At 43.3% G+C, this 27,190-nt stretch overlaps 1 protein-coding gene across 1 annotated transcript in view; it reads left to right on the top strand.

The window, feature by feature from the left end:
• LOC135460204 (Golgi phosphoprotein 3-like) overlaps window positions 1-27,190 on the top strand; it is a 190,283-nt gene that overhangs the window by 93,507 nt on the left and 69,586 nt on the right. Inside the window, exon 2 of the mRNA XM_064736938.1 lies at window positions 18,951-19,065. Coding sequence (XP_064593008.1) covers window positions 18,951-19,065 — 115 coding nt within the window. The remainder of the gene's footprint in view (window positions 1-18,950; window positions 19,066-27,190) is intronic.

Raw genomic sequence — 27,190 nt, 5'->3', positions numbered from 1 at the left:
GGATAGGGTATAGGGCGGATGTCCCGGGAGTCAGGAAGCTTCTTTGCTCTGTGTCAGCATTCTGTTCTCCAAGGGGCCCTGGCTAAAGTTGATTGTTTCACTACAACTCCACTTTCTGTTTTTACAAAAAATGCATTCGCGATAGTTCTTTTGAAACAGTGAACAAGGCACAAGAACATAGCTAACACAATGACAATTACAAGGAGAATCAACAACATTCCCTTAACTAAAGATGCAGCCCATCCTGTTAGTCCCCATTGCCCGAAAAGTTCATTGACCCAATCTGGGATTCTTTCTACTTTCAAGTCCTTCACGAGATCTTTCAGTTTCTGGATGTTCGCATGGATGGACTCCAAACACGAAGAGAGGTTGAAGCAGCACATTCCTTCGAAGTCCTCACATCCATGTCCATGGACAAGCAGCAGGAAGTCGATTGCTGCTCGGTTTTGGAGTGAAGCTTGTCTTGTGGTTTCTTCTTCCTTTAAGAGATCACTCAAGTCTGCTGATGTGACGTTAGCTTGTTTACTGAGCCAGCACCCAAGGTGATTGATTTCACCGAGGGCTTTAGCTGCAGCTACCCAGGGTAAAAACAGGGAGACAGCAATCTTTTTTGGTCTGTTCCAATCGTATAATCTTGGATCACAATTTTCATCGAATTCAGTGTAGGACCTTTTTTGGCGTTTTGATTCACTTTCTTTTTTCCAATTATGTAACAGGGTGATGTTTGGAGTAAGGGTAGAAAGTTTTCCCAGAGTACAGGGACCTCCCTGGAGTCAGGAGGGGATCCCTGCCCATACTCTGTCACCACAGATGAGAAACATTCCCTTGGGTAATACTTTGGGATGGAGAGAGGACACAGAAATCACACGAGCTGTGTAATTGCACCAATCATGAGGGTTATAGGCTTTGTTAACTGGTGATACATCTTTTCGATATGTGTTTTTGTGTTGGTCAATTTCTGGCCAATCGTTTTTTTGACGCCTAAAGTAAAATTTGACACAATATGTGGCCTTGGAGGATCCCAATAGATCCAATTCTTGGTGTTCCTCTCGAGCATCTGGCAGAATTTTTGTCTACTCGTCCCAAGTATCAGCTCCATTGGGTCTCTTACCTGTGGTGCGGAGAACCTCGGAGTTATCGACAGGCCAGTCGTCTGCTACAAAGAGAATTCCTACTAGACATGTAGAAAGTGGATTATCAATGCTTCCCATGGACAAGCACATGTTGTCTTGTTTTAGTGTTTTTGCTAAGGTTACCCAAACATTATGGCTAGGCTGAGGGCTAATCCAGCCGAAGGCACGCGGTACGGTGTAGAGCATCCAGGCAGCGGTGAGGACAGCACCTACAGAGATATTTTTCGTCTTTGGGCAGGATTAGGGCTTCTGATAAAGAATATAAGCACAATTTGTTATCTTTATGATGAAAGGGATTTCTGCCTTGTTCTTTTCTGTGTTTCCCTCCTCCCCCCCCCCCCCTTTTTCTTTTAATTTCTAAGCTACACTAATGGAGGAGGAGTGGGTGGAAGGTTAAGGGGTTTTAAGGTTAGGGAGAGGGAGTAATAAGGTTTTTTACAATACAAAACACAGTGTAATAACACATAATTCAGAAAACACTTTTGTGTTAAGGCTATCTGTGGCCTGTTACAGCAGACTGTTGTTTAACTTTCTGTTTTGTCTGCTGCCTTGTAATGGGGTGTTCTGTTTTTATGTTTGTGGGTGTTCGGCGACGTCTTCGTCCCAGGCTGAGCTGATTTGGTTTTGAGGTGGTCTTGTGTTTGCCTCAGGAGAATTCTTGTCCTCGTCTGCAGTAGTGTTCGCTGTGCCTAAGTATGGTTTTACATATTTTCCTGGGTACCACCTTGGACCTGATGGTAGTAGCACGCACGCACATCCTCTACCCCATGTAATCAACTGATGAGGCCCTGAAATTTGGTGTGTTTCAGGGTCCTTCACGAGCACAGGAGGTTTCTCTGTGAGCTTTGCTTGTGTGGTATTTGCAAAGTGGCGAAGTATTGGTGGGTCAGGCTCTGATGCTGTGCAGTTCAGGAAGTTGATGACATAGAGAGCCTTGCAAAGTCTTTCCACTGGAGATGTGATTTTCGTGTCCCTGTTCTGTTGATCGAAGACTCTTCTGAGGGTTTGATGTGTCCTTTCCACGATGGATTGTCCTGTGGGGTTTACAGGTATGCCCATCTTGTGTGCTATGCCCCATTCATTGAAGAACTCCTTTAACTTGTGGGGGGTATAGGCTGGCCCATTATCTGTTTTAATCTCCTTTGGTACACCCAGGGTGGCAAAAGCGAGGAGAAAGTGTTTTATTGTGTGCATGGTCTTTTCTCCTGCATGTGATGATGCAAATACTGCTCCTGAGAACGTGTCGACCGAAACATGCACGTACTTTGACCTTCCAAAAGGTGCATAGTGAGTTACATCTGTCTGCCACAGCTGGCAGCTATTCAGACCTCGGGGATTGACTCCTGTCCCCATAGATGGTATCTGGTAGTTTTGACAGTTTGGACAGGTAGCCACGATAGCCTTTGCCTGATCCTTTGAGAGCCTAAACATTCTCATAACGGCAGGTATATTTTGATGAAAGAACGCGTGTGACAGCTTTGCCTCAGCAAAGATGTTAGGAACATTAGCAGTTTCTGCTGCCATTGCTAATGCATCTGCTTTCCTGTTGCCTTCTGCAACAACACCTGGGAGGCCCGTGTGAGACCTCACATGCATTATGTGGTAAGGTTGCTTTCTGTGGGATATCAACTGTATTAATTTAGAGAGCAGTTGGTATAACTTTGGGTTAGAGATCTCTTTGAGAAGAGCATGTTCTGCTCTCATAGCTATTCCCGCAACATAAGCTGAATCTGTGACCAGATTGAAAGGCTCGTTTTTAAATTTTTCAAAGGCTCTGACGACAGCTGCTAATTCTGCAATCTGTGGCCATCCTTCGACCGTTTGTACATCTGATTGCCATTCTTGTGTTTGGGGGTCTCTCCAAGTAATCACTGACTTTTTGGAAGACCCTGAGCCATCTGTAAAGAGGGTTAGAGCCTGGAGAGGTTTTCTACTTTGGATTTGTTTTGGGATCAAATGGAAAGTTTCATTCTGGTTGAAAAGCTTGTGTTCTGGGATGTCTGATGAAGTTTGACCCGTATAACTGTCCAGAGCAAACTGTAGACTCGCATTGGTCTTGATCAAATCCTCAAAGTCTTTAAGGGTTATTGGCAAATATATGCATTCAAAATCACAACCTGAAAGAGGGCAAAGGCGAGTCCTAGCCTTTTTTATTAAGTGTGCTATAATCTCCTGGTAGGTGATAAGTGTCTTTGTAAATACCCATTCCAGTATCAAGAAAGGATCTCGCAGCTGAGGGTCCCATTGGAAGATCAGTCCATGGAATCTGGGTGCTTTTCCCAGGATGATGAACTGGAAAGGCAGACTGGGCTCGTAGCGATGGGCTTTGCGTGAAGACAGGGCTTCCTGGACTTTGACGATGGCACCTCTGGCTTCCTCTGTGAGAGTGCAGGGAGAGTCCAGTTCCTTGGGTCCACGAAGAAGATTGAACAAGGGAGCAAGGTCCTCTGATGTAATTCCTAGCAGTGGACGTACCCAGTTGATGGATCCACAAAGGCTAAGTCACTCAGGGTTTTTGGGTCGTCGTTGGTGATCTGCTGAGGTAGGATGGTTCTTTCCCAGATCTGGACTCCAAGGTAAGTCCATGGCTCAGTGTACTGGATTTTGTCCTCACAAATTTCCATTCCTGCCTTTTGAATGGCTTCAATAGTCTTTTTAACCATTTTGTCCAAGTAAGCTTTGTCTGAAGCACACATCAGAATGTCATCCATATAGTGATAGATGATGGCGTCCGGAAATGATTTCCGAATGGGAGACAGGATGTGAGACACGTACCACTGGCAGATAGTAGGGCTGTTTTTTAGTCCCTGAGGAAGAAAACGCCAATGATATCTTTTGAGCGGAGCTTTCTTGTTAATAGAGGGAAGGGAGAAAACAAACCATGGAGCATCCTCAGGGTGCAGTGGGATGCTGAAGAAACAGTCCTTAATGTCTATGATAGCAAGTGTCCAGTCTCTAGGCAGCATTGATGAGAAGGGCAGTCCAGGCTGAAGAGGGCTCATGTCCTCGATGACCACTGAGATTCTGCGAAGGTCGTGGGGAAGCCACTACTTGTTAGTACCAGGCTTTGGTAGAACGAAGACTGGAGAGTTCCAAGGGCTGTCGGACTCTACTATGTGGCCTTTTTTGAGCTGTTCTTCCACGAGGGCATTTAGGGTGCACAGCTTGGCTTTCTTTAGGGGCCACTGCTTGGTCCAGATTGGCTCGTGGCTTTTCCAGGTGAGACGGGGTATTTCTGGCAGCGCGCTCCACTCAGTGGCCCCGGTCAGAAATCCTGAATGGGAATACGTAGGGAAGCACCCCACTGGGATAAAACGTCTCTGCCCCAAAGGGTGATGGGGGCCCTTACCACAAATTGACAGATGGTTGCCAGCTTGCCTTCTGGCCCTTCAACCAGGATGTTAATCTTGCTCCTCACGGATACTGTTGCTCCACCAATCCCAGAAATCATGCCTGCAACAGGTTGTAGATCCCAGCGTTTTGCGGAGAAAAGAAGAAACCTCACAACTTTATAAAAGTTGTAAAGCTCGGTATGTTTATTTACGGCACCGGACGCACACGGAGAAAATTCTCCTCAAAAGGCATTCGTACCCCTGAAAATTTCAGACCTCCTTTTATCCCCCTTCCAAATGCATATGCATACAGTTTCACAATAAGTTCATACATATTCATCCCGCATGACATTTAGCACCAGTTCTTCTTTATCAAAGGAATTTCTAGGTCGGGGCAAATTGACCTCGTGGTCTTTTCTGTTTTTCTTTCTCTGTCTCCTTGCTGTCTCGGCATACGAGTTTTTCCTTCAGCTTTGGCCTCACAGACTTTTCACCGTTGTTAGACACTTCACCTAATTCAGGACGGATCCCTACTCTGTCTCATTCCTCCCTTTCCTAGGAAATAAGTAAATTCTTTTACTTAATGAAAACTCTCATGACAATAAGTGTCTTTTAATGCTTCACTATGTACGTTTGATAAAGAGGTTAGTACAGCCATTCGTTGCAGTATTCTCCAGTTCCAAATTAACAATGCAATACATAATCCTAAGCTTATCCCAACTAATATTAGTAAAAATAGAATAGGGTGGCACAACTTATTAAAGATTCCATTTGCAGTTGGTGACCACCCAAAGATCACATCTCACCAGTGATGATCCATATTTTATTCTTTGTAGAACTCTGGTTATCTCCTTTGTATCATGTGGGACAGTAATTAAGGTTTTCTTTCCACTTTCTTGGATTTCTTTCAAGACTTCTAATAGGTCTTGGTGCTTAATTAACTGTTTTACCAATGTAAGGTTCACCCCAATAGGGGTAGGTAGTAGTCTGTGATACACTGTGTAATTGGCTGTAATCAGCTGGTGGGATGTTACTAGTACCAAATACGAAAAATCACACCCGATAACCTACAAATACAGAGATTAGAATGGTTTCTACTAGACAGAATAACGTCATTGCTATCAATTTGGACAGCAGCACAAGCAGTTCTCAAACATACGCCCTTTTCCAGTATATACGAGCACAGTTTTCTGGTCAGTGACTGGATGAATTTCAAAGTGGCAAATACTCTGTTCAGTGTCCAAACACATCCTGGGCATTAGCAGTATTGCTTTCACAAATGAATCTCATTTGTTCTCTAGTAATGCAGGATTCTAAGTTTACAGTCTGCCACTTTTCATTCATCTTTTCGTGCCCACATTCTATGTTCTGAAGGATAGAGTGTTGTTTTTTCATGGTTTAATCCTAGGGCAATGATGGAATGGATAACATAAACAGTGGCATTACGTATGGTAAGCACAAAGGCAGTGGCCACATTAGAAACAGGATCATAGGTGAAATTCACAATAGTCCACCAGGATTAAAACTTCCTTTCAAAATCAATTGCATTATCCCACTCAATTTTCTGAATTTCAGCTGGAAAATTACCTTCACCCCTTTCCTATATGATCAGAGCTGCTGTTGCTTGTATCCATAACTGTGCTTGTATACAACTGAAAGCTAAAGACACATTATCTTGAAATATGCTAAGTGCTTCTACTATCAGTTTGTGGTCTTGGTCCCCAGCCTCTTCATACTTCTTTACTTTGGCAGTACTTTTGAAATCTGTCACTGGCTAGTTCCTAATGCCAATAGAGATTACTATAAAGGCTGCTTCAATTTTGTTAGGCTACCTGCTGCAGCAGCCAGTGTAGTCATCAGTATTTCTGAATCAATTCCATTTAAAACTCCTAATCTTGTCCCTAATACGCCAGTTAGATATTTGTTATGGGGAACAGGAACTGCTTTCTGACCATGACCATCCCTCCCTGCCAGAGGGATTTGCTGGGCTCATATTGCAAATTCAGACACACTTCACAAGTGTATCTGACAGAGGTTTAGGTCATACTTGAGGCGGATGTTTGTTCTGAAATGTAGAGACCTCAGGGAATCTAACCTCTCCCTCTCCCTCCAAAGCACCTGATTTCTCAGATGTGTGGCAAGCAGGAATGTCTCTCCTGGTCTACAAAACCTCACCCACCTTGCCCCTAGCTAAGATCAATCTGTGGACTGTGTTCAGGGCAGAAGATAATGGAGGGGAAATCTTGAGAGAAGAGCCGAAATTCATTGCAGTGCCTCAGAAGAAACTGGGATCAGGTTTCTGCTACATGAAACACTCAGCACAAAAGTGATGCTCAAAATCCTACATCCTGCTGCTGAGCTCAGAGGGGATCTCTCTCTCTACCTCTATTAAGCAGAATCCAACAGCCTCAGACTGGGACAATCACTGATCCAAATCTCAGTAGGAAAAGGGACAGCTATAAATAAGGAAAATCACCTTCTTTGCTTGGGTTAATTTACCACCTGCAGTTCAGCACCCTTTACCAGCCATTGCCTGGGGGTTCAGCCAACCACCTTGGAAAATGACCTAAGGAAACTGATTTCTTGGTGTTCCTGGTTTTAGGCACCAGGAGAGCTGGCTCCTTCCTTTCTTGTTCTGCTCCTGAGATATGCCTGTTTTTGAGACCATGTTGTCCAGCCCTCAAAGCAAGTTTTTAGGAAGGAGGAGCAGGCTGGTTGGATTTTTGAGATGTTAATTTGCATTATCAACTCCACACGTTTGAGAGACCATTCTGGATTGAATAATAGCTGTTGTTCAGTCACATTCTTTACTACGTTAGGTTCAAGTTTGGAGTTTGGGTAGAGTCTGAACTAGTATGGGTTGTATAAGGCCCCGCTGTAGTAAAAAGTGCAGTGTCCACTTTGAATTCAAATGAAAGTCTGACAGTAACTTGAGCTCAAAGGCAGGTCACTTCTACAGGCTGTATCAGGGTGAAATTACACCAACAGTCTGATTCACTTAGGTTATCACAGACTTCCTGGTGTTCATATACACCAGGGGAGGTTCAGACACTAATTACATCTGGTCTCTCATAAGCCATCCTATTGATGACCCAGCACTTTACTTTGCTTTCTTCTCCTCAGATTCCTTGAAGAGTTCACAGTTCCTGTTCTTGCTATTCTTGCTCCTCACATACCTGATTCTCGTGGATTACTACAGTAGATATGCTTAAATCTTTTATCTCAGAAGGTTTTCCCATGGATCCAGTATACTGATTAAATGCCAGGGACCAAGGCCATTCAGCATTGCTTTGGGTAGAGGTACTCTCTAGTTCTAAAACTTCAGTTATAATACCATACAAAACAATTCTGTACACTAAAGTATGAGCTACTCCCGACCGCAATATACTCATTTTGCCCGAATAAGTTTTAGTCTCAGTTCATTGTCTCCTCGTGTCACTCCTGAAGGGGCTTCTGGGCCTTCTTCACCCGAGAGTGATGGATCCAGGCATTCTGCTCTTTGATTTTGATTGCAGGGAAGGTGGTGAGAGGTACTTGCATTGGTCTCTCCCACTGTGGTTCAGAAGTCTTCTCTGTAAGAGACTTAACATATACATCATCCCCAGGCTATCTAACTCCCTGCTCCGAGTTCCAGCCACATGTTTCTCAATTACTCTGAGCTGTTTGCTTAATGCCACCATGTAAGTGGACATTCTGGACATTCTCCTTGTATTCTATATGGTCTTCTATAAGGCATTCCAAAAGGATTCAGCATTCCTTTAGCTCAAAAGGTTTAGTTTGAATTTGCAATAGTGCTAGTGGAAGAGCTTGGGCTAGGGTAGATAAACGTCTTGCCCGAGTCTTATGATTTGCTGCTTAATCAAATGATTCATTCTCTCCCCCTGGCCGCCTGATTGGGGGCGGTATGGGGTGTGAAGTTCCTAATCTATGCCCAGATGGCTACTAATCTGTTGCACTATTTTGGAAATGAAATGTGATTCTTTATCTGAGGATATTGTGGCTGGAACTCTGAAGCGTGGTATTATCTCTTGTAAAAATGATCTGGTCACCTCTTGAGCTTTGACAGTTCTGGTGGGGAATGTTTCTGGCCACCCTGAAAATGTATTTATTAATACCAGTAAGTACTGATACCCCCCTTTCCTTGGGAGTTCTGAAAAGTTGATTTGCCACTGCTGTACAGGCCCATGGCCTCTCCCAGTCTGACTGAGTTTTGGCCCGGGGGGGTTATTTGAGGTTAGTCTGGAGGCAAGGATCATATTATCAGCTCACCTGAGTGATAGTGGCATATAAATTCCTGACAACGATACAACAATTCTTTCAATCAGATGTGTGTTCTAGAAAGCCTGTGGGAATTACTACTTCAAAGTCAACACTTAATTTCAATGCACTCTGTATCACTCGCAGCCTTGGTCATTTCGAGAAAGGAGCCACACTCTATAAAAGGCTTTAAGTAGTTAGGCCCTAGTGTGTTTTCTAGTGCCCTTCCTTCACTAGTAACCACGAAAATGGGAAGGGATTACTAGCTCTCTTTCAATGGTAGCCCACCCCTTGCAGTTGTACGTCTCTTTTGATTAGTATTATTGTATTATGGCTTACCTTCTCTGTAATCTGTACCTCACCCTTTGCTGCTTTCTTTGCCTCTCCATCCGCCGGCTCATTTCTTTCCTCCAATTTTAAGCTCACTCTCTGGTGTGCCTTAATATGCCTTTTCAGGTAGCTGAACTGCTTCCAGCAGCTGGATTGTCTCTTCTTTCCCTGTGAGGTCAGCAGTCCCCTCTCCTTCCAGATGGCTCCATGTGCATGCACAACTCTGAATGCCTTTTGCTGTTTCTAAGGCATGGGTCCTGTCCGGTTTATCTCGGCTGTTTGAGGGGCCTGGAAGGCCCGGAGGTGGCCTTGGGGCAGCCCGCGGATCGAAAGACGAGAAGAGGCTTCAGTTCTTCTTTCTGGTTTTATGCTTATTAATTGTTTATCTAAAAGATGTTCTTTCAGCCCGCAGAGATCTGCTCAGCAGTCAGCCATGGGCACACTGTGCCGTCCCCCTGACCGCCACGTATCTTTATACTCCTTGCTACGTATACAATATTTATCATTTTTCCCCAATACCATCTATTCTTATAGCTCGGTGTACTCTTAGTGATAACCAATCCAAAGGTGCCACCGTGGCCAAAGAAGATGGAGGAGAGGAGGAAGAAGAAGGAGAGCAGGACACACCCCAATTCCTCCATCTTACTCCTCTAAACCCCCCTGTACATAAATCCTAAACCTTGTGTCTCACTCTCTAATTAACTAATCCCTTCACCATTCACCCGGTGAAGCCTTCATCCTTGTCGTCTCCTGTGTAGGGTTAAAGTCCAGCTACCAGACACTTCTGGCAACATTCCAGGACTCCCGAGACCCCCCCAGGGTCTCGGTGGCTCAGCATCTCAGGAATGAGATCTTGAGATCCGACAGGGTCCATGCATTTATCTCAGCATCCTGTGCAGAGGTACCTGTTGGTAAGGGTCCAGACTCTATTACCTCTCTGCAGGTAGTCACCGTGAACTTTGCAATGTCGCTTTCTTGTCAGTGAACCAGGTCTCTGCATCGTCCGGAGGAGTGTCCTTTAAGTCTGGGCTGCTGGAGTAGGTAGCTTCAATGGTCTCTAGGCAATCATGGTGTACTGCTTGTCATTGATTCCACTGAGAAAAGAAGCTGGGTTGACAATATTAGCCACCACTATCTCTACATCATCTTGCTCTACTATGATGGCCTGGTATTTCAGAAACCTCTCTTGTGAAAAGCCAGTGGCCACCCTTTACTTCCAGTACTGCGGACACTGTATGGGACACTAGCACAGTCATTTTTGTCCCAGGGTAAACTTGTGTGCCTCTTGAATGTTCAGCACAACTGCTGCTACAGCTCTGAGGCAACCTGGCCATCCTTCGGCTGTTGCATCTAGTTGCTTAGAGAAGTAAGCAACTACCCTCTGGTATGGACCCAAGTCTTGAGCCAATATTCCCAGGGCAATTCCTTGCATGGAAAAATAGAAAGAATGCTTTACTTACATCTGGAAGTTTCGAAGCTGGAGCCGACATGAGGGCACTCTCTAGCTGGTGAAAGGCCGTGTGGCATCTCTTGTCCACTGGAGATCTCAGTTCTCATTGGCAATAAGAGCACAGAGGGGTCTGGCAAACAGTCCATAATTATAAACCCACAGCTGGCACTACTCTGCCATGCCTAAGAAGGTTTGGAGTTCTTTCATTGTCTGGGGTTCAGGGTTTGGCATAGGGCTTCCCTGCCTTAAAGTCTGCTGCTCAGCACTCACTTCTTACCCCAGGTAGATTTCCTTCTGTTTCACTACCTGTGCCTTTTTCTTTGAGACTCTGCATCCTTGGAGTCCTAGGAAATTCAAAAGGCTTACTGTCCAGGCTTCTCTCGCTTCCCTCGTCCGAGTGGCTACTAGAAGATCATCTATGTACTGCAACAGCCTCCTTTCCTCTTGTGGAGCTTCCTGGGACTCTGGGTCCTTGCAAGCTGTTCTCCAATCGGAGTGGAGAATTTTGAAGCCTTCAGGCACATGGACTATGTGAGCTTGTGTTTGAATGCAAAACTGTTCTGGCTGGCTTCGTGGATAGGGAGGCAAAAGAAGGCATCTCTTAGGCCTAAAACAGTGAACCAGGTTAGCTCAGGTGTTAAACAAGTTAATAAGGTCTATGGATTTGCTACCACAGGGTACAAATTCTGTGTTATCTTATTGACAGCCCTTAATCCAGTATTACCAGTTATTGGACTGATTCCTTCCTTACCTTCCTTTTGAGGGTACTACTCAGTTCTCACTGGTTGTGTTCTTTCATTAAGCTTGATGGGGGAGCATCCCATGGGGGAGCATGTTTCACTCTCCCCCCCTGGTGCAGCAGAGGCTCATACCCTTGAAAACAGTCATTTACTTATTCTAATATCTCCTTACTAACGTCTTTCTTAATTTCAGGGTCTGTTAATATTAAGCCTAACATCTTTATATTATTTGCCTCCAGAGTAACCTTTCTCATTTGAGAATGTTTAGCAAATTGAGAGAATTGTACAAAAGCTTTTAGGTACACATAGTACACATGTTACTTTTAAGGTTTGCAAAAGTATGCCTTCTCAGACTGGCCAGTTGTTCATTCCCCACACTACAACATAAACATTCTCCACAGGTACTAAAGCTTTATTTAAAACTGAACACATGACCCTTGTGCTGACAAAAATTCTTCCCTTTTGGGAAGGTTACCTTTACCCCTCCTCCCTTACCTTGGGAGGAAGCCTTTAAGAAATCATATGTACTCATTTTGCGAACTGTGATTGCTTCGCATTTCAGCGTGATAATCCTGGCCTGATTCAATACGTTGCTATCTTATGCTGCATGCTGAACAACATGTTTGATTTGCTTTTTCTTTGCCTTGTTTTCCTTTTCAAGGGCCAAGACCAGAGAGCGGTCTGATCTCACAGTCTCTTTGTCATTCAGGGTGATTTCTTAAAACAAAAGACATTTCAGCATACAAAACCTATCCCATTTATCTTCCTATTATAAAACAGTACTAACAGCAATGAACCACTATAAATCTTTTTATTTTTTGAGCTGCTCTTACTGGCAACCTCCTCCCAGTGAGCCCCTCCCAAAAGGGGCTAATTTAGGAACCTGTTTGCTCTGGTCAGTTCTCATTATTTATTTCTCCTTGCCCTATCTCGCTTCCATTCAAACCTTTGTACAGACCTTCACAGTAGTTTCTCAGTTTTCCTCCTATACACACAGCTCCAGGTGGCAGGTATCAGATGTGATTCCCACACACAAGCTCTAAGACCTTAGGTTCTGAATCCGCTTGACCAGAAACCTCTAATTTACACTCGGGGCGTGTACCCTGACACTTATTGGAACAGCAAAACAGCAATACCAGTGTTTCTCATAAACACCGCACTGCAATAATACCTGCACATCCAGCTTTTGCCCACAGGCCATTCCCGTGTTCCCTGGGGAGACGGGGCAGCCAGAGCTGTCCCTGTGCCCAGGGCACAGCCACTGTCACCTCACACAGCGTGCCAGCCTCTTGATGTACCAAAGGCTCCCCGAAATTGCTCACAAAGGCAGGCTATTCTGTTTGTTACAGAGAATTTTAAATCCTTTCAGGGGATTGTTTCCAGTAAAGACTTACTGCAGTACCAACCGAAGTCTCATAAATCTCATAAGTCTCATTAACTAATTCATCTCATTCATCCCTTCTATATAAACTCTGTTTTACAAAATATCAGTCTTTTCTAGATCTCTTCTTGCACAATCTAATTAAGCACTGTGTCTACTTACACTTGTTTTGCTGCTTTGCAAAAAGGCTGTGCTTGTCACAGCCGAAACTCTGATATGCCCACAGACACACGCACTCCCCCCCCCCACCTTTATGTCAAATTCACTAGAGCCAAGGCTTGAATTACTATGAGGGGGAGAATTCTTGGAATTCCTTTAACTCACTTTATCGAAGTTAAACACAAATCACCGTACTATAGCTCTCCTATGTAAAATGCTACTCTTGTTGCAACAAAATCTTAAAATCTCCACAAACACCACTATACAATCTGAGAATCAAATTACCACAATGCAGCGGAAGAAAACCACCACACAAAATCACTGGGAAAGGGCATATCTCTCAAAGTGCTCACTTTTCTCGGCACAACACAGCATACCATAATTCAGCATTTACTCATATCAATTTTCCTGGACACAATCAAAATAACAGCACACAGTCTAGAGATCAAGTCCAAACATCCAAGGCAAAGGAACTCTCTGAGCTCATACTCACAGTTAAAATGTACCAAATCTACACAAATCACTACATTCAAACACGATAAATACCATCACTGACATTCCTCCACTCGCTTCTCCGCGGGGCACTTCTCTCCCTGCCCCCGCAGCCTGCTGCAGCCGGTGCCTCTGGCCTCACTCGGCTGCTTCAAACACGGGGAGTACTGACCCCCTGCACTGTAGGGCACTGTAGATTTACTCTCTTTTATACACCATAGACATATCACCTGCATGATCACAAACACAGTGCACTTGCCACACACATTAACCATACAGCAACACAGTGTCCGGACATCACACACACACACAAACAAAACACACCCGGGCTCACCAGTTCTGCTCTATCAGAACTATGAATCCCCAATACACACATACACGGGTTCACTCGGCTTATCCCCAAAGCCGCTAGCGGTCTTCTCTATCAGAACGATGAATCCCGTCTCTAATACAGCTGCTCTATCAGCTGAACCCCGTCTCTAATACAGCTGCTCTATCAGCTGAACCCATGAACCCAGATCTCTCTGGGTGATTTACTCCCTTTCTCTCCTTCCTCCCCCCTGGGGCCTCATAGTACATACCATATCTTCCTCCGCAGGCCAGCGGGTCGTTGTCTGTCCTCGCAGGTGGCAAGTTTAGACAAGCGGAGCCCCACTAGGAAAAAATCTTGGGGCGCGCCTTGGAGGTTCGTCTATCCCCCCTGCCCCCGCGGGGACAGAGAACTCCTGCCTTGGCTCGCCAAAATGTTTTCCAGAGAAAAGAAGAAACCTCACAACTTTATAAAAGTTGTAACGCTCGGTATGCTTTTATTACGACGCTCTCCGGACGCAAGCCTCCCCAAAAGGGCATGCGTACCCCTGAAGATTTCAGACCTTTTTTTATCCCCCTTCCAAACGCATATGCATACAGTTTCACAATAAGTTCATACATATTCATCTTGCATGACACTTAGCACCAGTTCTTCTTTATCAAAGGAATTTCTAAGTCGGGGCAAATTGACCTCGTGGTCTTTTCTGTTTTTCTTTCTCTGTCTCCTTGCTGTCTCGGCATGCGAGTTTTTCCTTCAGCTTTGGCCTCACAGAATTTTCACCGTTGTCAGACACTTCACCTAATTCAGGATGGATCCCTACTCTTTCTCACCTGCATGATCACAAACACAGTGCACTGACCACACACATTAACCATACAGCAACACAGTGTCCGGACATCACACACACACACACAAGCAAAACACACACGGCCTCACCAGTTCTGCCCTATCAGAACTACGAATCCCCAGTACACACATACATGGGTTCACCCGGCTTACCCCCAAAGCCGCTAGCGGTCTCCTCTATCAGAACGACGAACCCCGTCTCTAATACAGCTGCTCTATCATCTGAACCCATGAACCCAGACGTCTCTGGGTGGTTTACTCCCTTTCTCTACTCCCCCCCCAGGGGCCCCTCAGTACATACCATCTCTTCCTCCGCAGGCCCGCGGGTCGTTGTCTGTCCTTGCAGGTGGCAAGTTGCGACAAGTGGAGCCCCACCAGGAAAAAAAATCCTGGGGCGCGCCTTGGAGGTCCGTCTATCCCCCCTGCCCCCGCGGAGACAGAGAACTCCTGGCTGGCTTGCCATAATGTTTTGCGGAGAAAAGAAGAAATCTCACAACTTTATAAAAGTTGTTAAGCTCGGTATGTTTATTTACGACGCCGGACGCACACAGAGAAAAAATCTCCTCAAAAGGCATGCGTACCCCTGAAAATTTCAGACCTCCTTTTATCCCCCTTCCAAACGCATATGCATACAGTTTCACAATAAGTTCATTCATATTCATCCCGCATGACACTCAGCACCAGTTCTTCTTTATCAAAGCAATTTCTAGGGCAGGGCAAATTGACCTCGTGGTCTTTTCTGTTTTTCTTTCTCTGTCTCCTTGCTCTTTCGGCATGCGAGTTTTTCCTTCAGCTTTGGCCGTTTGACTTTTCACCGTTGTCAGACGCTTCACCTAATTCAGGATGGATCCCTACTCTGTCTCAGTTGTGCATTTGGAGAAGAATAACTTCATGCACTAGTACTATAGTGGCAACAGGCCCCTAAATGGGGAATAATGAGCATTGATTCCATGATTGCAGAAGGCTGATCCATTGCTTTATTGTACTACACTATATTATATTATACTATTAGGAAAAACCCATTGCTCTTGCCAGACAGTCTCATATGGCTTTGACCCAATTGGTCAATCAATCAAATCACCATCACCAGAGTCCAATTAAGAAACCACTCTTTGGTAAGCAATCTCCATAACACATTCCATGGGTGCAGCAACAGGTGCAGCAAATGGAGATAAGAATTGTTTGCTCTGAGCTTCCTTACAGCTTCTCACAGCTTCCCAGGAAAATCCTGGGAGAGAATTATGTCTCTCTCTGTTCAGAGGATATGTGATTACCACTCAGTACAGGCTGAGGGTGACCTGCTGGAAAGCAGAGCTGCAGAGAAGGACCTGGGGGTCCTGGTGGACAACAAGCTGTCCATGAGCCAGGAATGTGCCCTTGTGACCAAGAAGGCCAATGGTATCCTGGGGTGCATTAGGAAGAGCATTGTCAGCAGGTTGAAGGAGGTGATCCTGCCCCTCAGCCCTGGTGAGGCACATCTGGAGTGCTGAGTCCAGTTCTGGGCTCCTCAGTGCAACAGAGAGATGGAGTTCCTGGAGCAGGTCCAGTAGAGGGTGAGAAAGATGATGAGGGGACTGAAGCATCTCTCTTAAGAGGATGGACTGAGATAATTTGGCCTGTTCAGCCTCGAGACAGCTGAGAGGTAATCTTATCAATGTCTATCATTATCTGAAGGGAGGATGTCAGAGGATGCAGCCAGGCACTTCTCAGTGGTGGCAACCAATAGGACAAGAGTCAACAGGCAAAAACTGATTCATCTGAATATGAGTAAAAACTTCTTTCCTGTTTGGGTGACTGAGGACTGGAAGAGAAACCAGAGAAGGTGTGGAGTCTCAATCACTGGAGATATTCAAGAACCATCTGGACACACTCCTGTGCCGTATGCTCTGGGATGACCCTGCTTGAGCAGGGAGGTTGGATGAGTTGAAACCACTGAGGTCCTTTCCAACCTTACCCATTCTGTGATTCTGTGACTTGGATTACTAGTTAAATCTGTATGTTTTAGTTTGGCATTCTTGTTTTTCTAACCAGAGAAAAAAGGGTATGTGTACATGGTTTATACAACTGTCCCAGTTAGTGTTTATACTCCAGTGGCTAGCATCATGCAACTACTTATACTGGTAAACAAGCAGTTACTCACATTCTTAAAATTTATTATGCTACTGTAAATTATTTTTTTCTCTCTCTCCTGTGCTCTCTTGGGGAAAAAATAATTTTTGAAGTTATTTAATAACAAACTTAAGTGATGTTTCATTTATGACTGCATATTAAGGGGTTTATTGTTGACACGTTGGTGTTCCTGTGTCTGAGACTTAACATAAGAGAGACCATTCATGTTTCCTCAGACAAACAGCCTTGTTTATTGAATCCAACACCCTTTTATAGACAATTCAAAACTCCCAGTGCTACACAGACATTGGCCTGTTTCTGTGTGCCCTCAGACTCTGAACCAATCAAATGCCTTTATGTCAGGAGAGCTGCCACTGGCCAAAGACTCTGTCAGTCAGCCCAGAGGCTAGACCTCTTATTTATAACCAAATTAATGCGAACTACAGATCAGCTTGCAATGCAACATATTGGTCCATACATATTTTGCCTAATATGTGTATTTGAACTGTTAGTGAATGGAACTTAGTGTTGCTGGTTAAAATGTTCTTCAGAGCTATAAAACCGATAGATGTTGTCTTGAACCTATTTTATCCATCAACATACAGAAGAAGAAAAGCATTTTTCCTGCCTTTTCACTTTCTAATTGATTTATCAATTTCACATGACCTAATTGAAGCACAGACAGATGACTCTTCAATTAATTAAAGTTGAAAAGAAGGGTATTTATTACAGCGCTGGATGCATGTGGAATTGTTTCCAAAGACATGCACAAGGAGTTGCAGACTCTTGCTCTCTATTTATACGGAAAAGGTTTTACATATTCACACGGTTTCTAAGGATGCATAATACCTAATCATTACCTGCCTGTCTGGTTTTCGGCTGTTTGGAGTGCCTGGAAAGGCCCGAGGTGGCCTTGGGGCAGCCCGCATATCAAAGGACGAGAAGAGGCTTCAGTTCTTCTTTCGGTCTCTGTGTTTATTAATTGTTTATCTAAAAGATTTTCTTTCGGCCCGACAGAGGTCTGCTCAGCAGCCAGCCATGAGCACACTGTCTCGCCCTCCGGGCAGTCACCTATCTTTATACCCAAAGTTACGTGTACAATATTTATCATTTTTCCCCAATACCTTTTACCCTTATTGCCCGGTGCACTTTTAGTAATGACCAATCCCAAAGTGCCACCATCACCACCGAAGATGGAGGAGAAGAAGAAGAAGAAGAAGAAGGACAGGACACACCCCAATTCCTCCATCTTACTTCTCTAAACCCCCCTGTACAGAAATCCTAAACCCTGTGTTTCACCCTCTAATTAACTAATCCCTTCACCATTCACCCCGGTGAAATCCTCCTATCCTCATACAGGTGTCGTCTCCTGTGTAGGGTCAAAGTCCAGCCACCAGACACTTCTGGCAACATTCCAGGACTCCCGAGCCCCCCAAGGGTGGTCTCGGTGGCTCGGCACCTCAGTCCTGAGGTGCTGAGATCCCACACCTGCCTTCTTCATATTATAATTAGCTGAATACCCTGAATACCTAATACAGCTGCACAATTGTACTCCTGTAATTTGGTCAGTGGGATTTTGAAGTAAGGGAGTGGTCATATGGGAGGAAGAAAGCCATCTTCCTCATGGTGAGCTCTTTACCTATAGCTAGTTGGCAGGACTTTTTGACCTGCTGGTCACAGTCCAAGCCTCTCCTAACTGTTTGATTATTCTTGAGGTAAGGTATTTCTATAGTTTCTGCTCCCTCACAATTGTTGCATCTATCCCTGTCACTCCTAGTTTCTCTTTCTTAATATATTTGTTATTCTTTAACTAAGGTACCTGATTCTTGTTAGCTATATTACTAACTTGTTAACTAATTTTAAAATCTTAACTAAAATATGTAATCTTCTACTATCCCAATTATATTCCCAGCTGGCCCCTCGAGTCATCTGCCATTTCCAATTACCCTAATTACGTTTCTAGCTGACCCCTTGACTCATAATTGTCTATCTGCACTATTCTGAATAAATTGACTTGAAGCAGTAAAATGGACTGTTATCAGAGAGCAATTTAGCACAGTAGTATACTTTGTTTTGGGGAGAAAGTGAAGGACCTGGCCATGTTAGTTGATTATCTTCCTTAAAAGATTAGATATTAAACATGTTATTAGTACTATAGCTCTGGTCAATTAAGGTTAATAGAGGTTATAGATAACTTAAGACATAACAGAGCTTCGTAATTAAAATCCTAAATAGTTTTTCTAACAACTAGGTATCTTTTAAATTTGCATATTCTTTGAGAACATTCCTCACTCCTTAAAATTTTCCTTGGTTCTGATAACAGGTAGATTTTTCAAGTTTTTATTGTTAGTTGTTTATGCTATGGTATATGAATTAAGTAAAAATACCAACTGCATTTTATTCTGTCCTAGGTAATTTGCAAGTCAGATGCTCCTACAGGGGATGTTCTGCTTGATGAAGCTCTGAAACACATAAAAGAGACCCAACCTCCTGAAACAGTACAAAATTGGATTGAACTGCTTAGTGGTAAGCCTTGAACATAATGTATTTGCTTTTTCCCTCCCAAATAAAGCTAATTATCTGGTATCACTAGAAATTATACTGTTAGAATTTTGTGGAGATAGCATGCAAAAAAGTTCATCACCCTGTCCTCTAGAGTAGTCTTTTGTTAATTTTAGCCTTTAATCAAATATAAATCACTTGCTTTTGACTTAACTTGGTACAGAAAGGATCTAGATGGAGGTGTCAGAGGGCATCTCTACTCTGTGGAAGAGGTGTCTTCTGTTGACTGAAGTAAATCAGCACTGCAGCCTGGAGATATAATGGCCTTTCTCTGTAATTGGAAATGAGGGAGAGTGGAAGTTTGGAGTGAAGTGCAGAATAGAACTCTCCAACTAGTTAAAATTAGAAAGTGGTATGTTTATTGACAGCACTGGGCACACGGGGAGTAGCCTCCCAAAGACATGTACAAAATCACAAGGCTCCAGCTCCCTTATTTATCAAAAAAAGTCTTATATATTCATATAATTTCCTGGATTGCCTATATATATTCATTACCTAACCCTGTCTACCCCTGCTTCATATTAAAATGCGTTATAATGAGTCCAAAGTTCCTTCACATCTGCACAGTCTTTTGATTGATTTAAGTTGGTGGGCTTAAAATGGGTTGGTGGTTCCTTTGAGGTAATAAACATCTTCCTCAAGGTGACCATTTCACCTTTGTGTGTTGGCAGGCTTTCTGACCCCTGGGCTATAGTCCAAGCCCCCCAACCTGGTCCTAGCTGGTTTGGGGGCACAGGTGCAGTCACAGTCCTCTTCTTTTTCACAATTAAGCCGGCATTCTCATCCTGCTTCTTCAAACACAGTAAGAACAAGCCAGTGATATATTACCCTAGCCTTAACCACTCCATCTGCTTCTGCTAATAATTAACTATTCCCCATTACTTCTACTCTTCTTGTTATACTCTTAATCATTATAAATTGTTTCTATCCCCTTAAATAAATCTAGGTAAACTCTTTCAATTTTTTTTAAACCCTTGATTCATGAGTATCATAGAATCATAGAATAGCCTGAGTTGGAAGTGACCTACAAGGATCATTGAGTCCAACTCCTAACCATGCACAGGACTGCCCCAAGAGTCACACCACATGCCGGAGAATATTGTGCAAACACTTCTTGAACTCTGTCAGGCTTGGGGCTATGACCACTTCCTTGGGAAGCCTGTTCCAGTGGCCAACTACCCTCTGGGTAAAGAGCCTTTTCCTAATATCCAATCTAAACCTCCTCTGACACTGCTCCAGCTGTTTCCTCAGGGCCTATCACTAGTCCTTCTTACAGTGTGATGCTTGTGCTCAAAACTGCACACAGGCCTTGAGGTGAGGCCGCACCAGTGCAGAGTAGAGTGGGAAAATCACCTCCCTCAAGCAGCTGGCAATGCTTTGGCTGATGCACCCCAGGATATGGTTGATCCTTGTGGCTCCAGGGCACACTGTTCTCATATTCAACTTGCCATCAACCAGGAGCCACAGGTACCTTTCCTCAGAGCTGCTCTCCAGCCTCTTGTTCCCCAGTCTGTCCATATATCCAGAGTTGCCCCATTCCAGGTGCAGAATCTGACACTTGACCTTGTTAAACTTCATACAGTTGATGATTGCCCAGCCTTCTAATTTATCAAGGTCTCTCTGCTTTTGAAGCAGTCAACAGCTCCTGCCAATTTAGTGTTATCAGCAAACTTAGTCAATATAGCTCCAAGTCCTACATTTAAGTTGTTTATAAAAATGTTGAAGACAACTGGGCATAAAATGGTGCCTTGCGGTGTTGCCTGGAAATAGAACAAAACCTTCCCAAACAACATGAAAATGATAATATAAAAGCAAACCTTTACTTGAAAGCCTTCAAGTACACAATACAGCAAAAAACCATGCCTGGAATTAGAATTATACAATTTTATAAGATTGAGCATTTAGTATATCTAGCAAATATTGTGCAATTAGAAGAGCAGTTGATTAGGTAATCTCCCCCAGGTTCTGCCCCATTGGATCCCTTCCTCCTGATCCTCTAACTCTACCTTTATTATGTCTATGATACATGGTGCAAAACAAAATGTCCTTGCTAAAATAACAAATAAGACTAAACAGAATTTCAAGAATGTATCAATAAGGGTTTGTTTGCAGTGGGAAAGAGAGCTGGAAAAGTACTAGAAGTTACAACCATGCATTAACAGTCTACAAAGCTACAAATACATGAAGAATACATAAGAGCTAAAGATCTTTGAGCATCATTCCCCCCTTTAGATACTTGACAAATATTCCACATTGTTTAGTCTCTACCACTTAGATTTGATGTTAGACAATAAAGATGACCAGAAATCACATCATCGAATCATACAGCCAGCTATTATGCAGACACCAACTACAAATATAGCCATTATGTGTGACTGTGGTCACAGGGGTTTGCAGGTGAAGCAAGAGATGAGAATGTTGGCTCCATGATCAGAAGGCTTGATTTATTATTTTATTATATATATATATATATAACATTGTAACTATACTAAAAAGAAATAGAAGGGAAAGTTCTCAGAAGGCTGCTAAGCTAAGAATAGAATAGCAAGAATTATAACAAAAGCAGTTCTCTCGGACTCTGTCCGAGATAGCTCAGTCCTTGATTGGCCATTAATTATAAACATCCAAGATGGGCCAATCACAGGTGGACCTGTTGCATTCCACAGCAGCAGATAACCATTGTTTACATCTTGTTGCTGAAACTTCTCAGCTTCAGCAGGAAAAATCCTAATGAAAGGATTTTTCACAAAAGATGTCTGTGACAAACATGAATAGTTGTTTTATCCAAGCCAAATTGGGTAACCATGAAGTAAGTGTATGAAAGATCTGTGAGAGTTGCCTGATGTAGAATTTGAGTTTGTCTCCAGATTTTAGCCAAATATTTGTTAATCCTTCTTCTCTGATCTATTTAAGCACAACACTAGTACACATGACTGTACACATGCCCCCTTGTGAGGCTAGTAGGAAACTGAGAGCCATTCTGCTTTGCAAATTTTGGGACCAAACCTGAGTCATGGTTACCAACGGTGTAGATAACAGACACAAAAGAACAGTTTAAACCATATAATCATCTGTATCTGTCTCTATTTTTCCAGTTATTTCAGGAGCAGAAGCCTTTTTAACTCTAGAGTAGTGAATCCAGGGTCCCTTGCCAGCAACTTTGTCTGAAGTAAGGGTAGTCAGCAGGACTTGGAATGATCCTCTCCACTTAACTTGCAGGGGATCACTGTCCCACCATTTAACATAGATCCAGTCTCCAGCCTGGAACAGATGAGCAGGTGTGTCCAGTCCTATGGGTCTGGATAACACATCAAATCTCTGGAGATTCTGCAAAGTGGAGCTTAAAGCCATTTAATACTTTTGTTAGTCCATTTTCCCTCTCATATGGATTTCTCTGGGGATATGCAGAATTCTATATGGCCTGCCATATAATGTCTCATAAGGACTTATGTTGCCCCTCTGCCTTGATTGTATGTGCAATCTCAGTAAGACTATAAGCAAAGCCTGAGCCCATGTCACAGATGTCTCTTGAGAAATTTTGCTAATCTGTGTTTTGGGGGTTCCATTCATATGTTCAACTTTACCACTCACCTGGGGTCTGTTGGGTGTAGGCAGATGCCAAGCAATTCCCAGAATTTGACTAACCTCCCCCATTACTGTTGCAGCAAAGCGTGGCCCTCTATCTGATGACAACTCCAAAGGAACCCCAAACCTTGGAATTATATGATTGAGCAAGACTTCTACCACTTCTTTTGCTGTGTTAGTACGACGGGGTGAGCCTCAGGCCATCCACTGAAGGCGTCAACTAACATCAGTACATACCTGAATTCTTCATTATGTAGTAACTCAGCAAAATTCTCCTGCCAATATTCTTCGAGAAGGTCTTCAGCCTTTGTCACCCCTAGCACTACACTTTTACTCCTATCAGGATTATTTTGACAGCAGATTTCATATTTGGTCACTATAGACTGCACAATTTCAGTCATCCCCCTTCCTATTACTACCTTTTTCAGATGCTTCAGAAGATTTTCTGTTTACCAATGGGTACCTTCAGGTTCCTGCGAGCAATCTACCAAAGAAGCAGGGGTGGGACTACAACCTGTCCCACTGGTGTAACAGCCCATTGACTTTCTTTAATTACAGCCTTAATGGACCAAATTAACTGGTGATATTTCTGATCATACTTTGGGCTAAACCCTGACAGACTGATTTCTTTTTGTGGTAATATCTCCACAGAATTCACAGAATGACAAGGTTGGAAGAGAACTTAAAGATCATAGAGTCCAACCCATGCCCTAACACCTCAACTAAACAATGCCAATGAGTGCCACATCCAGTCTTTTCTTAAACACATCCAGGGATGATAACTCCACCACCTCCCTGGGCAGACCATTCAAGTACTTTATCACCCTTTGCATGAAAAACTTTTTCCTAATATCTAACCTATATTTCTCTTGACGCAACTTGAGACTGTGACCTCTCGTTGTGTCAGTTGCTGCCTGGAGAAAGAGACCGACCCCCACCTGACTACAGCCACCTTTCAGGAAGTTGTAGAGAATGATAAGGTTGCCTCTGAGTCTCCTTTTCTCCAGGCTAAACAACCCCAGCTCCCTCAGCCGTTCCTCACAGGGCTTGTCTTCCAAGCCCCTCACCAATCTCGTTGCCCTCCTCTGGGTGTGCTCAAGCGTCCCAACGTCCTTCTAAACCGAAGGGCCCAGAACTGGACACAGTACTCAAGGTGCGGCCTCACCAGTGCCGAGTATAGGGGAAGGATGACCTCCCTGGTCCTGCTGGCCACACTATTCCTGATACTGGCCAGGAGGCCATTGGCCTTCTTGGCTGCCAGGACACACTGCTGGCTCATGTTCAGCCAACTGCCGACCAGTACCCCCAGGTCCCTTTCTGCCTAGGCGCTGCTGTTAGCATTCAGAAAGACATAATCACGAAAATTATTATGTCAGTGCTTTCGTTAAGAGCTCTGGGAATCAGGGGTATTTCAACTGTTTTGTGGAGAAAAGAAGAAACCTCACAACTTGTAAAAGTTGTAAAGCCCGGTATGCTTTATTACGACGCGCGCCGGACGCAAGACTCTCCAAAAGGGCATGCCTACTCCTGAAGATTTCAGACCTCTTTTTATCCTCCTTCCAAATGCATATGCATACAGTTTCACAATAAGTTCATACATATTCATCTTGCATGACACTTAGCACTAATTCTTCTTTATCGGAGGAATTCTTAGGTCGGGGGCAGATTGACCACGTGGTTTTTCTGTTTTTCTTTCTCTGTCTCCTTGCTGTCTCTGGAACGCGGCCTCTCCTTCAGCTTTAGCTCCACAGACCCTTTACCTCTCTCAGACACTTCACCTAGTTCAGGATGGATCCTTACTCTGTCTCATTCCCCCCTTTCCTAGGAAGTAAGTAAATTCTTTTACTTAAGGAAAATTTCTACGACAATAAGTGTCTTTTAATGCTTCACTATGTACGTTTGATAAAGAGGTTAGTACAGCCATTCGTTTTAGTATTCTCCAGTTCTAAATTAACAATGTAATAGATAATCTTAAGCTTATCTCAACTAATATTAGTAAAACTAGAATAGGGTGGCACAATTTATCAAAGATTCTATTTGCAGTTGGTGATCACCCAAAGATCACATCTCACTAGTGATTATCTGTATTTTATTCTTTGTAGAACTCTGGTTATTTCCTTTGTATCATGTTGGACAGCAATTAAGGTTTTCTTTCTACTTTCTCGGATTTCTTTCAAGACTTCTAATAGGTCTTGGTGCTTAATTAATTGTTTTACTAATGTAAGGTTCGCCCCGATAGGGGTAGGTGGTAGTCTGTGATACATTGTGTAATTGGCTGTAATCAGCTGGTGGGATGTTACTGGTACCAAATACGAAAAACTACACCTAATAATCTCAGCAAAATTACAAATACAAATACAGAGATTAGAATGGTTTTCACTAGACAGAATAACATCATTGCTATCAATTTGTACAGCAGCACAAGCAGTTCTCAAACATACACCCTTTTCTAGTATATACGAGCACAGTTTTCTGGTCAGTGACTGGATGAATTTCAAAGTGACAAATACTCTGTTCAGTGTCTAAACACATCTTGGGCATTAGCAGTATTGCTTTCACAAATGAATCTCATTTGTTCTCTAGTAATGCAGGATTCTAAGTTTACTGTCTGCCACTTTTCATTCATCTTTTCGTTCCCACACTCTATGTTCTGAAGGATAGAGTGTTGTTTCTTCATGGTTTAATCTTAGGGCAATGATGGGATGGATAACATAAACAGTGGCATTACATACGGTAAGCACAAAGGCAGTGGCCACATTAGAAATAGGGTCATAGGTGAAATTCACCATAATCCACCAGGATTAAAACTTCTTTTCAAAATCAATTGCATTATCTCATTCAATTTTCTGAATTTCAGCTGGAAAATTACCTTCACTCCTTTCCTATATGATTAGAGCTGCTGTTGTTTGTATCTATAACTGTGCTTGTATACAACTGAAAGCTAAAGACACATTATCTTGAACTATACTAAGTGCTTCTACTATCAATTTGTGGTCTTGGTCCCCGGCCTCTTCATACTTCTTTACTTTGGCAGTACTTTTGAAATCTGTCACTGGCTCGTTCCTAATGCCAATAGAGATTACTATAAAGGCTGCTTCAATTTTGTTAGGCTACCCGCTGCAGCAGCCAGTTTATTCATCAGTATTTCTGAATCAATTCTATTTAAAACTCTTAATCTTGTCTCTAATATGCTAGTTAGATGTTTGTTATGGGGAACAGGAACTGCTTTCTGTCCATGATCATCCCTCCCTGCCAGAGGGATGTGCTGGGCTCATACTACAAATCCAGACACACTTCACAAGTGTATCTGACAGAGGTTTAGGTCATACTTGAGGCAGATGTTTGTTCTGAAATGTAGAGACTTCAGGGAATCTAACCTCTCTCTCTCCCTCCAAAGCACCTGATTTCTCAGATGTGTGGCAAGCAGGAATGTCTCTCCTGGTCACCCATCTTGCTCTTAGCTAAGATCAAGCTGTGGACTGTGTTCAGGGCAGAAGATAATGGAGGGGAAATCTTGAGAGAAGAGCCTAAATTCATTGCAGTGCTTCAGAAGAAACTGGGATCAGGTTTCTGCTATTTGAAACACTCAGCACAAAAGTGATGCTCAAAATCTTACAGCTTGCTGCTGAGCTCTGAGGGGGTCTCTCTCTCTACCTCTTTTAAGCAGAATCCAACCGCCTCAGACTGAGACAATCACTGATCTAAATCTCAGTAGGAAAAGGGATAGCTATATATAAGGAAAATCACTTTCTTTGCTTGGGTTAGTTTACTACTTGCAGTTCAGCACCCTTTACTAGCCATTGCCTGGGGGTTCAGCCAACTAGCTTGGAAAATGACTTAAGGAAACTGATTTCTTGGTGTTCCTGGTTCTAGGCACCAGGAGAGCTGGCTCTTTCCTTTCTTGTTCTGCTTCTGAGATATGCCTGTTTTTGTGACCTTGTTTCTAGCTCTCAAAGGAAGTTTTTAGGAAGGAGGAGCAGGCTGGTTGGATTTTTGAGTAGCTAATTTGCATTATCAACTCCACACGTTTGAGAGACTATTCTGGATTGAATAATAGCTGTTGTTCAGCCACATTCTTTACTACGTTAGGTCTAAGTTTGGAGTTTGGGTAGAGTCTGAACTAGTGTGGGGTGTATAAGGCGCCGCTGTGGTAAAAAGTGCAGTGTCCACTTTGAATTCAAATGAAAGTCTGACAGTAACTTGAGCTCAAAGGCAGGTCACTTCTACAGGCTGTATCAGGGTGAAATTACACCAACAGTCTAATTCACTTAGGTCATCACAGACTTCCTGGTGTTCATATACACCAGGGGAGGTTCAGACACTAATTACATCTGGTCTCTCATAAGCCATCCTATTGATGACTAAGCACTTTACTTTGTTTTCTTCTCTTCAGATTCTTTGAAGTGTTCACAGCTCCTATTCTTGCTATTCTTACTCTTCACATACTTGATTCTCGTGGATTACTACAGTAGATATGTTTAATATAAACTTTGTTTATCTCAGA

This window comes from Zonotrichia leucophrys, unplaced genomic scaffold, assembly GCF_028769735.1.
Source record: "Zonotrichia leucophrys gambelii isolate GWCS_2022_RI unplaced genomic scaffold, RI_Zleu_2.0 Scaffold_33_1714398, whole genome shotgun sequence".
Taxonomy (NCBI): Eukaryota; Metazoa; Chordata; class Aves; order Passeriformes; family Passerellidae; genus Zonotrichia; species Zonotrichia leucophrys.
The sequence above is the reverse complement of the archived record's forward strand: the minus strand, read 5'-3'. Positions and strand labels throughout refer to the sequence as shown.